Raw genomic sequence first — 12249 nt, forward strand, 5'->3', positions numbered from 1 at the left:
CAGTCCAGGGTGGACCCCGCCTCTCGCCCAAAGACAGCTGGGCTAGGCTCCAGGACCCCCGCGACCCTAGTGAAGATAAGCAGTATAAAATGAATGAATGAACATGAGTTTGGTAAGCTCATTGACCCTTGACCTGCAATCATGAGAAAGGGTATTTAAGGTGGCTAATTGGAAGCCGCATCTTCTCTGAAGAGTAGCACCATGGTAGCCTCAAAACAACCGTCAAATGACCTGAAAGCAAAGATTGTTCAATGTCACGGTTGAAGTTAGCTCAGCGATTTCAGCTGTCAGGTTCAACTCTGAGGAACATATTGAGGAGACCTCATCCATAAACAACAGATAAGATATGTCTTTATTAGTCACACAAGGGGAAATGTCCGTACGAGTGCTACATAAAGAACTAGGAGTCTGCATATATTCACTCATGAAACAGCATCATGATGCCTTCCCCCGAAGGCTTCCGGTTTATGTGTAACAATTTCAATGAATGGAGGGCAAAGCCTGCCTTGAATGTGTGATCCATTGGAGTAGACGGTAAAAGTGAAAGCCTGCAAACATGGGTCACTCAGGAGAAGAGCCCTCCCGCCCCCGCAGGCTACAACATGCAGCTAAAGGTGGAGCGTACATTGAAGAACGTTATAATGAGGTTTGTCACTCGCTGACATTCTGCTTGAGTAGAGAACAAAAGGGGTGCGAGTTGCTTTCTACTCAGTGGAGCAGAATAATGGTGGAGGGAGACGGTGGTAGTGGTGTTAGGAGGGCAGGGGGTAAAATTAATACTCCCTGAAGATACACTGTGTACTGGGATTCTCCACTTGGCATCTCTGAATTTGCATGCTCTCCCCATGTGGGTGTGGGTTTTCTCCGGGTACTCCGGTTTCCTCCCACATTCCAAAAACATGTTTGGTTAATTGGCCACTCCAATTGTCCACTTGTCTGTACGTGCCCTGTAATTGGCTGGTGACCAGTCCAGGATTTGGTTAACTGTTAATGCATTGTGCTTTGGCAATTGCTGAATTGTTATAAGGAAACATTTGATACATAAAAAATAACAATAATAGATAAAGTAATCAATGGTTGGCCAGTAAACACAAAGAAATAGAAGTCATTTGTCATCAAGTTTAGGATGCCATTTTTCACCCAGACATTGAGAAGATGAACATTTTTGTATGGATTTTTTTTCATCTGTACCAAGTTGTTGCTTTGGCAACTGTGGGCCAAGGAATAAAGGTGAGGAATCACCTCAGACATCTTAGATGTTTCTTATCTAATACTGCAGCAGTAATCTCATCATATCACACGTAGGAAACATTGGCCTAAAAGAGCCCACACTATTTCCTCGAAAGATGCCACCTTTCATGATGTTTTTATGTCGCTCTAAGTTACTTATCGGTGGTGGCTCGTGTGACCATAAGCTGTCGTCGCCCAAGCGAACATCCTGACATCCACTTTGTCCTGCGCCATGTCTGCACTGAAGCTGTTCTCTGACATTGCCAGGCTGACTTTGTAATTATATTACCAATGCATGTCTCATTAGTTTCTGACATGGCTGAGTGTTCCCGCCTCCACCTGTTCTGCTCACACACACACACACACACACACACACACGGTCTGAATGGCTGGCTGGTGTTTTAAAATGTCCAGGCTTGCATTCAAAGCAGTCTCACAGGGAAATATTAGCCCTCTAAAAGCATTCTGTGTATGCGGAGTCGTCCTATTCCATTTGCATTCTAGTGAGACAAATTAAATTTTAGCAGGTAAGTCTCATGGTTTGTTTGGGTATCAGAAAAATGATAAAAACAGGAGAGGAGGACCCGTGGGACATGAAGTCGGTAGAGCGCGGGTTCTTCCAATTATTTTGCATGATAAGTGAGATACTGAACACTATACTAAAGTATTTGGTCGTAATGAGATTTGTTATCTAGGCAGTGCAATAATGACCATACAGTGCTATATCTATATCTATAACTATCCATGCATTTTTAATACGGATTGTCCTCTTCAGGGCCTATCCTAGGTAGACCGCACCCTGGACTGGTCGCCAGTCAATCACAGTAGACAAGTAGAGACAGACCACCATTCACACTCACATTCACACATTCTCACTCAGTGGGGACTGAACCCACACTTGTTACACTGATGTCCACCAAGTGAAACACTATCAGTGACTTGTTAATGTCAACATAAAGCGTTGAGACATAGTAGAAAGGCAGAGGTTAAAGAACACAATCCATCTGGGACATCTGATTTTTTTTAGATTTGGAATATTTTTTAATTCATTTCTACCGCTTATTCTCACAAGGGTCGCAAGGGGTGCTGGAGCCTATCCCAGCTGTCTTCGGGTGAGAGGCGGGGTACACCCTGGACTGGTCGCCAGCCAATCACAGGGCACATATAGACAAACAACCATTCACACTCACATTCATACCTATGGACAATTTGGAGTGGCCAATTAACCTAGCATGTTTTTGGAATGGGGGAGGAAACCGGAGTACCCAGAGAAAAACCGTGCATCCACGAAGAGAACATGCAAACTCCACACAGAGATGGCCGAGGGTGGAACTGAACACGGGTCTCCTAGCTGTGAGGTCTGCGCCCTAACCACTCGACCGCCGTGCAGCCTGGAATATTTTTTTAAAGGAGGAAATAATGTGAAACAAAATGTAACGACTGACTGACCGACAGGGAGGCCACAAAGATTTGTATGTGGTTTGCTTGGTTCATTTTTGCCCTGGGCTATTGCACAAGTGTGTATTTTGTTTTTAAAAAAATCAATAAAAGCTTGAAGCTGGCATTAATAGAAAAGGCTGTGAAAGTGAGATGAACACCGTCCTGAATGTCATGATTTTTTATCCCTTTGGTTCTAAGGGATAAACTAAAGGGTTTTATCCCTTATGTTCTTTTAAAAAGGTGGGGCCAAGCAAAGGCCACGGAGAGAATGTGTAAAATAAAACACTGTGATTCCCATTTGCTTGTGTCAAGGTCAGGTTTGATAGCCAAACCTCTTTTTCTTTATCTCCAATACAGCCTGTACAGAATAGAGCAACGTTAAGTAACATTAAGTGCACTATTATCATTTTCTCCCGCCACCCTTAACCCCTAACCCCTTTTACTGCTAAAAGTGTGTCCTTCAGACCTTGTGTGTTCATGTGGACTTCTCACTGGAGTGTTTGTCCATTTAAAGAAAAAAAAAGAGTGAAAGTGGTGACGTTGCTTTAACTCCTGATGGTGTTGGTTTAGCAGCATTCCATCCCAAGCTGCAAATGAAATTCTTTCTCGAGAGCACCTCAGCAAACACCTGTCACACTTACCCTTGCTGTGAACCCAGCCAGTGTGCATTATTGATAAGACGTTCATGAATGACCGGACACTCCAATTGTAAACCTGTGACACACTTTCGTCTGCTGCCCGTGCATGGTTGAATGTTTAAAGCTGCTGAGTGCTTCCTGCCCCTAGGTACCGGTCCAAGCTCCCAGGGTTCATGTCATTGATTTCTTCCCTACCAGGCAGTATCCGACGGCACTTAGCCTAAATATGAACGCTGATCAAATTGACTGAAAAAGAGTGGTGCTCCACTTTAAACTGGGATTTGTAATTGGTTGTGTTTGAAACCATGTATCCAACAAACTGATCCTGGTAAACATCCTGGTTGGGGGATGGCTCTGCTTGGTCAAGGACCTCTGGGTCTTTAGTGGACTGAGGCTTGACGGTTTCTAACTCCTGGGGTTCAGGTTCACCCTCTTTCGTTTCTGGAACAGCGGGGAGCTCCATATTGTGGGGTACATTAAATTTCAAAGCAGAGGATCCCAATGAGTCTGTCATAGTGGGAGGTACTTGTTCTGCAGGAATGCTCCCAACTACTGAAGGACTGAGGTCAGCCTGGGTCTGAGGCGAGAGTCATTCTCTATGGAAATTGCTTTTGATTTTAATTTTAAGCCCCCCCCCCCCCCCGTCCGGCTTCTGAGCGCCACCACACCTCTGGCAAAGTGGGGTTCATTCGGTGTTAAGAAACACGTTAGGCGTGTGACCAATCACAGCAGGGTGAGCATGCCCGGAGTCGGGCTGCGGGTGGAATGAATTAAAACAGATTGTTTTGGTGGGAAGCTCAAATCCAAGGACGTACAGCTGGAAGAGGTGCAGATTCTGGAAGATATGAAAAGTTTTCTGTGCGGGTTATTGTGTGTAGGAGTCCACAACTCAATACAGGGGTTCGCAAAATGAGCATAGTAGGTCTCCTTTAAAAGAAATATGGCCGGTGTCTTAATTATGTAAAAAGTGATTTGGCATAGCTTCCAGAAACTGCATGTTTTTTTTGGTACTTTAATGAAATGGTCGCTGAAGTGATAAATTAAGCAGTTTGTAATAGTTATGCTGACTAAAGAAAACATAAATTTTGTAATGAAATGACAACATTAATAATGTGAATATAGATTGCAAACACAATACAATATAAACACAAAGTTATAGAAGTGAAAATAAAAAATAGTTTTTGTTCCATTAATAAATACAACAGGACATTGTGACAGTTTAAATGTGTTGCTTCAGTTCACTGTGTCAAAAATACAGAATGTTTGTATAAACAAAAGTAAAACCAGTTTAAATCCTCGATAATTCAGTTCTGGCTTACAGCATGTACACACGTGTATGGATTGTTTGTTCTTGCCTTTATATACAGTGGTCTGATTTCTTTTTTTGCACATTTGTCACACTTAAATGCCACCAAACAAATGTTAATATTATTATATTATATTGTTATTCACAAATGGTGATAACATGGAACAGTGGTAAACGTTCCCAGGAATGGCTGGCCAACCAAAATTACCCCAAGAGCGCAGCGACTACTCATGCAAGAGGTCACAAAAGACCCCACAACCACATCCAAAAGTTAAAGTCAGTGTTCATGACTCCATCATAAGAAAAACAATGAAATGAAAAATGAAAACCACTGAACCACTAAACAAAAAGATTTGGCCATTCTGATGATCCCCAAGACCTTTGGGAAAATACTTTGTGGTCTGACTTTTTGGAAGGTGTGTAACGCCACACTTCTAAAAAGAACATCATACCAACAGTAAAATATGGTGGTGGTAGTGTGATGGTCTGGACTGTTTTGCTGCTTCGGGACCTGGGAGACTTGCTGTGATAACCATGACATCTGCTGTCTTCCATAAAAATCCAAAAGGAGAATGTCCGGCCATCTGTCGATGACTTTGGCTCTGCAGCAGGATAATGATCGAAAACACCAGCAAGTCCACCTCTGGATGGCTGAAGGAAAACAAAATATCCTAGCCATAGTCCTGACATGAATCCTGAAACTAGAAAGTGAATTTTGTGTTCAGTTGTGTTGTAATTGATGAATATAAACATTTTTGGATGATGTGAAACATTTGAGTGACATACAAAACATACCACTGTACATACTGTATATATGGTGTATGGTGTTCTATAGTGTAGAAATGTGTGAAAATCCAAAGTGAAGGTTTGTGTCATGCAGTGACAGGACCAAATCCATTGGACTCGGTGACAGGTCCCTCTTGTTTGTGTCCTGAATATTCCCCAATAAAGGAGCCGTCTTCACTGAATTCTCCTCCACCGTCGGCGTAGTCGACCAGGCTGTCTCTGCTGACTGCATCATCTCCATTCAGGGAACACAAGCTGCCCCTCAGTGGTTTTTCATCACCGTCACTGCCGTCAACAACAGGCCAGGGTCAGCAGTGCAATGCATAAAACAAATATATTGTACAACAACCCAAGTCAAGCCAGTCTACAGGCAAACACTACACACAAACACATGTGGACACACACACACAATATATGATGTTATAGACAATTAAGGCAAGTTCTTATGGTTTCAGTGTGTCACTGCAGAATGGATGCAGCGGCTGGATGGCGAGGGAGAGGCCACAAGGGAGAAGGAAAGGCCTTTCTATACAATCACTTCACTAATTACTAATTGCCAAAGCTCCAAGACCAAAGGCAATTTCAGATCTCTTTAGAGCCATGATGGAAATTGCAGGAGTTCATTCCAAACGCGGAAAAACAAAGATGTGTGGGTGGTGTGTATGTGTGTGTGTGAGAGTGGAGTGTTGGAGGTGAAGGCGAGATCGACAAAGGGAGGAGAATAAGGGAGGCGGTGGGGAGTGAGGTGGGGCATAAACAATCCCGGACAAACAGCCTGTCATTCCCGGTATTCCCACGGGTCGCACACCAGAGCCGAGGAGATTAGATGCCAATTTAAGAACAGGCAACCGGCCAACTTCTCTGGTGTCTGACTACAAGACATGAGGTCACCTCAAACAGAGGCTCTCTCTCCTTCTCTGTCCTGGTCTTGATTCCCTAAGCAGCCACCCGTCCCACTTGGGCTTTAGTATTCACAACTGGGAATGTTACGGATAATGCATTTTTGCCGGATAAGAGTATGAAACGAGTACATTTCGTCAATATCCATATTCGTGTTTAAAGAAAAAGAACATATATATTATAATGAAAACATTTACAGTATATTTTAACGCTGCTATGCTGACCCATTTTTGTTTCTACAGTGAGCAAGAAGACATGGTATCCATAAAATCATTTTATTATCAGTTTGTCAGGGAAATAATCGTTTCCAATGAGTTTTTAAATTGCTGTTTAAATGTGGCTTTCAATGATAAACAAGGTTAAGTAGGTGCTATAATAAACTACAATCTGAATACCCCTGCTATAAATGATTGGCGCACCTTTTGTCCAACACATTTTGAGCACAAAGACGCAGTTGAAGATTTCATACAAGGTCTCCTTCAGGTGGACTTTTTAATAAGCAATCTTATCTATCCTCTCCGATTCTATTCTATTTCACGAGGCTGCTTTACCATGCAGGCCACATGCAGACCACATTTCAACTCTTATCAACCCTCCTTTGGCTGATGACTGTAGCGCGGTGAAGATAAGTGCCTGTTATCGAAAAGTGGTGTAATGCCACGGACGCCTCTGCCCGCCCACAGTGACTTTGAATGCAGTGAAAGAAGAGGAAATAAAGGCTTGGTGCTTTTGAGCTGGAGCTCCTTCGGGATGTTTGGTCCGAGTCTCAGCTGCTCGTGTGACCTGCGGCTGCCCAGATGAAGCTGGAGTGATGGAGTGGAGGCACATCACCGGGCCCACAGTAATTACTTTTGTCTTGCCATTGACCTGTACTGACTTGGTTCCAGGGCAGCACACAAACATCAGGTGCAAGGAAGAGGATTTGGGCACCTAGCAAACAGGTTGGATTTATTTTCAAGGTCTTTTTCACACTGGGGTCTTTTTTTAGCTGTTAAAAATTTGGAGCAATTAGTCAAATGAGACCACGATGTTCCAAAGTGGTTGGCTTAATCTGCGTTGGACTTAAAAGGCACTCCAGATTCATGTTGTATTCTTGCTCTTTAGACTTGAATGCAGTGTGGTTGCCATTGCCTATCACCAGCGTATTTGAGCTTTGTCACTATTGGACCAACTGATAGGGTCTCTTCCACCATTCAAGTGTAAAAGTCCAATGTAAAAATCAAATTATGTGATTAGGAGGGACTTTTGTTGTGTGCGTCGAACTGTGGACGATTGTTGACATGCGACGAGTTTGACGTGTGGCGAGTGAGCGTTTGTGCCGTCCTTGAAATGCACTCCGATATTGTATCTCCTTCCCGGGCACAGAAGAGGGATTCGGCTGCATCAGTGCTTCAAAAGGCAAAATTTCGTATTGGCAGCATAAAATCCTGACCGGAAAATCCCTACTTAAAATATTGCCTGTGCAGTTATGAAATGTTTCATTATGACTGTTATGTTAAAACCTGTTCCGGAATCCCCAAAAATCTGAGCAGCGTCCCAGAAAGGAATGTTCTCAACCTTAGAAGTTCCACTGACTAAATGTCAAAACACACTAAAGCTGCTCCAACAAATAACACTCTGACATCTGTGGGCATCTCCAGGAAGCTCGGCATAAAGAAACCGACCCTGAACCGACCCTGATGGCTCACAGCGGACCCCGAGCCATAGGAGCGCCTGTTCTTCCAGTGGACAGAGGGGCGAGCTTTCTCCTCAGAAAAATCGACTGCAGCATAATTACTGCCTGTCAGCTCCCAGGACACGTGGCATTCCAGTGGGTGGCTTCTTGCCTCCAGAGAGTCAAACGGCATCCAGCTTTAAAGCCAGGAAAACAACATCATAGTCGGGCTAAGGGCACTCTGGAAGGGCGGGCGGGGGGGCAGTCAGAACAGCTTCATGAAACCAAGCATGAGAGGCATTCTAAAGAGATAGGAGCAGTCTGCTCCTCTAGTCAATTCCCAGTACTCCTTCGAGCTGTACACTGGTGCTGAATAAATATTCATATTCAAACACTATAAATTATTATAAACACATTAGAAAAGGAGTTAGCGGTCACCATTTTATCTTTTGTAGCGTCTTTTGTAGCGTCATATTCCTTACCACTGACAATAAACAATAAATAAATGAAACAATAAATAAATACATCCAGACTGCTGAACTGTTAGAAACGCATACAGATACGACAGAGATGATCGTGGTGGACCAGACGCAAAACTGATGACTTCCACAAAGGGTGAAAGCTCAAGGAAGAAAATGATATCCGAAGCTCCCCAAAGTGTGTTTCATCTATCTCAGTGTGTGCAGGGCAGTGAGTGAGTCAGTGCTGTTGGCCAGCATCACTATCATGCCCACAAATTGCTTCTGGGCCACAGAAACCTTCTCATCACATCTTGGAGCTACAGCACATGAACAGTCTGAAGACACCCAAGACAGGTTGCTTCTTCCTGTTAAATTATTGTCCTGGAAAGAGTCGCAGCAATACAATTGGTTACAGCAGTGAAACTATGAGTCACTACGTTCAGATTATGAAGAAAAGACAAAAAAGGCTATTTGAGTTTTTTTTAATCTAAAAGTAGCGATCGGTTGCAGACATTTTCTTTCCTAGCATCCTTTTAACTCTGTTTCAACACAAGTAAACTAACTTTGAACTAAAGACCCCCAATGCTCTCTCTTCTATGTCCATCCTACATCCCACCGCAGCCCCCCCTTTCCTGAGTGCAGCAGCAAATGGCTTGTGCAGTTGAATGTGTTATTCAAGTCTGCATGACTCATTGATCCTTTTCTGGCTGTGAATTACCCAGGTTAGGGTCTCTGACCCTGGACCGCTGCTTTGAAAAATTAATGCTCCAACTGGACTGTGCATTGACGTGCCGCTGTCCCTGGTGCTGAAGTAGTGGCCAGCTTTCTCATAGTGCCTTTTTTAGTTTCTTTTTCGTGTTCATGTTTTTCTGTTGTGTAAGTTTGCAACATTGCCAACTTTGCAAGATGTAGTAGTAACTTAATGGTTTCACAGTTATAGAAAAGGAGCGAGGTGTATTCAGTGGCCATAACATTCGCTGCTCTTGCACTAACCCGAACCAGAAGAGCAATTTTAACAACAACAGCATTTTGCGTCTTTTTCTTGCCACATATGAATCATAAATGTAAGCCAGAGAAGACAAAGGCATCTGTCTGTGCAGAACTCAACCGAAGCAGGCAGCGAAAAACCTGTTTCCCCTCCATTCCCCAGAACTCTGCCAGGATGCATTCACTGTCTCACAGAAAGTCAGATTTTTTAAACTCATTACAAAGATGCAGATGGCTTCAGAGCAGTGGGTTGCCGACCCCTGCACTCACCTAATGGGATCCAAAACACGAGTTGCTAAAGAGGTATTTGTAATCTTTTTCAAATTTCGAAACATGAGAGTGGACAAACTAAACCAAACTACAGCTGTAAATCAGAGATTTATTGCTAAATTAAGACAATGCACCTCTTGTATTGGATCTCATTAGCATATGCAGATGAGGTGGCTCGGTATATGCACTCTGCAGTAGAACACAGCATCATGGAGTCAGGACAACACACGTGCAAATTGAAAAACACTACTGTCACCTACTAGCGCCACGAGCAATGCACAAACTAAACACAGTCTTACACTAAGACCAACTGAAAGGACCTAAAGACTACAACACGAAAAAAGGTGCAGGCTGTGTCCATTGGGTCCTATTCCAACTACTCTGATCTACATGGTGACATTACCTAAACCATTTCATGATGGAAAGTTGAAAAAAGTCGTCTAGGCTCCTCCTGGTAAAGCTCCTGAACCGATGGTTTGCTTTTTGGATGAGAAAGAAAAAAAATCAATGTGTTTTAATTATAATTTGTGACCAGTAAGCGGAAAAATTCTGAGTGAATTTCTATTGGTAAATGACGCTCACTGGTGTCATTTCCACATAAAAGATACACATTCAATACATGTAACAAAACACTTTACCATCGAATTTGGCCAGGTTATTAAACATTTTGTGATTCATTTCACATTGCAGCATATATGGAATACATGGTGTCTAAGCCCATCCATCCATTTTCTATGCCGCTTATCCTCACTAGGGTCACGGGTATGGAGCCTATCCTATACATACTGTATAGACACACAACCATTCACATCACATTCATACCTATGGACAATTTGGAGTGGCCAATTAACCTAGCATGTTTTTGGAATGTGGGAGGAAACCGGAGTACCCGGAGAAAACCCACGCATGCACGGGGAGAACATGCAAACTCCACACAGAGATGCCCAAGAGGAGATTACGGATCTCCTGACTGTGTGGCCTCCATGCTCACCACTCGTCCACCATTCGGTGGTGTCTATGCTTTTTGGAGCAAATTAGCCCAGTTGGAGAAACGCTCACCTGTATTCACAGAAGTTGTCTTCATTTATTGCTTGGGACACCTCTTCAGGGTGGAGGTCTTCTTTCTCTTTCACTGCAAAAATGAGGCATTTTGGTAATTAGAATCTTGTATTCTTTGGCCTGCCAGGAGCCACAATCATCTGCTGGGAAGGACAGCTGAAAATGACAGGAAAATGTGTTTTGAGATTTAATAAATAGCTGCGGGGTAATGCTTACAAATGGAGTAAAGCATCACTTAACAGTCAAGCTAAAATACAGTGGTATGAAAAGGTTTGGGCACTCATGGTCATTTTCAGGATTTTCCTTTCTAAATGACTGGTTGTTGGGATCAGCCATTTCAGTGAAATATATCATACAGCAGACCAGCACAGTGATAGATGAGACGTGAAATGAACACACACAAAGTCTCAATTTCAGAACAGTTAATATAGTCTATGAGAAAAAATGTTACTTCATCAATTATCTGAGGATGACAAGCACCTTATTGGTTCAATGCAGAACAAAGTTAGCTTCAGTTCAATTATCATTTCCAATTCTCTGTTGTTCCGTTATTGCTAATAATCCTTGTGAAAGGATATATTATTAATATATCTTAAAGATATGCCTTTATTCGTCCCTCAGTGGGGAAATTTGTAAGCACACAATAAGACAAATACAGTTGAAAGAGTCCACTTTTTGTAGAAAACCTTGTAAATGTTCATTAGGCCTAGCGTGGACAGTTTACTCACTGGTGTCAAGCCTGAAGGAGGGTTGATATACAAGCAGCAAACATGCATGCATGATGCCAAGAATTTGGCGTTTCAGGGTCGAGGCCTTCTCTTTCAGTGAATCAACCAAAATGTGTCAAATAAAAACACTGACAATGTCAAGGTGGAGACATTTTGGATGACTTGCAAAAGGACACAGGAGTACCTAAACCAAAAGACTAACTGACCTTTGTCCATGGCCAGCATGTCTTGTCGCCCGGGCGGTGGCATACCTGCATACTTGCCACCTTTGTTTCTCCGCATAAAGCAGACGGTGAGGATGATGAGGGTAAGGAGTGCCACAGCACACATGGTCCCGATGAACCAGCCCTTGGTAGAAACGCTCCTCTGTTGACCTGCCACACCTGCAGACAGCAAAAAAATGGAAGCACCGTATAAAAGATTTCATTGGAAACAGAAGGTGACACAAAACCACAGAGTAGATGTTAGAGATGCAAAACACTCAGAAAACTCATCACAGACACTCTAAGTGCCGGTATGGCGAACTAGAACAGGGACTAAACACAACAAGAAGTTTGTCACCTCTCACCTGTGACTTGTGTCTGGATAACGTCTTCAAAAATGCTAGCGTTATTGAACAACGTCTTTTCCATGAGGCGCACCGTGTACACCGTCCCAGGGTTGAGCCCATCAATTATGTGGAAGCTTTGAGATGTGTTTAACGGCCCGGAAATGTGCCAGGTACCGTCACCTATACACACAAGTGAAGCAGGTACACAAGCAGCGAGTCTTAAAACACTACCAAAGAATA

General features: G+C 43.2%; 1 protein-coding gene across 10 annotated transcripts in view; it reads right to left on the bottom strand.

The window, feature by feature from the left end:
- Positions 1 to 4289: 4289 nt before the first annotated feature.
- LOC131137346 (neural cell adhesion molecule L1-like protein) overlaps positions 4290 to 12249 on the bottom strand; it is a 30526-nt gene continuing 22566 nt past the window's right edge. For 3 of the 10 annotated variants that reach the window (XM_058085184.2, XM_058085181.2, XM_058085182.2), the window contains 4 exons: positions 12028 to 12189; positions 11666 to 11842; positions 10732 to 10804; positions 4290 to 5685 (listed from right to left, as the gene is read on the bottom strand). In XM_058085184.2, coding sequence (XP_057941167.2) covers positions 5487 to 5685; positions 10732 to 10804; positions 11666 to 11842; positions 12028 to 12189 — 611 coding nt within the window. In that variant the 3' untranslated portion in view covers positions 4290 to 5486. Of the gene's footprint in view, positions 5686 to 10075; positions 10152 to 10731; positions 10805 to 11665; positions 11843 to 12027; positions 12190 to 12249 lie in introns of all 10 variants that reach the window. The other 7 variants (XM_058085189.2, XM_058085190.2, XM_058085187.2 and 4 more) reach the window with 6 other exon arrangements.

The sequence above is a fragment of the Doryrhamphus excisus genome, linkage group LG17 (genome assembly GCF_037039965.1).
Source record: "Doryrhamphus excisus strain RoL-2023G ecotype Guam linkage group LG17, RoL_Dexc_Guam_v1.1, whole genome shotgun sequence".
In the NCBI taxonomy this organism is placed as follows: domain Eukaryota; kingdom Metazoa; phylum Chordata; class Actinopteri; order Syngnathiformes; family Syngnathidae; genus Doryrhamphus; species Doryrhamphus excisus.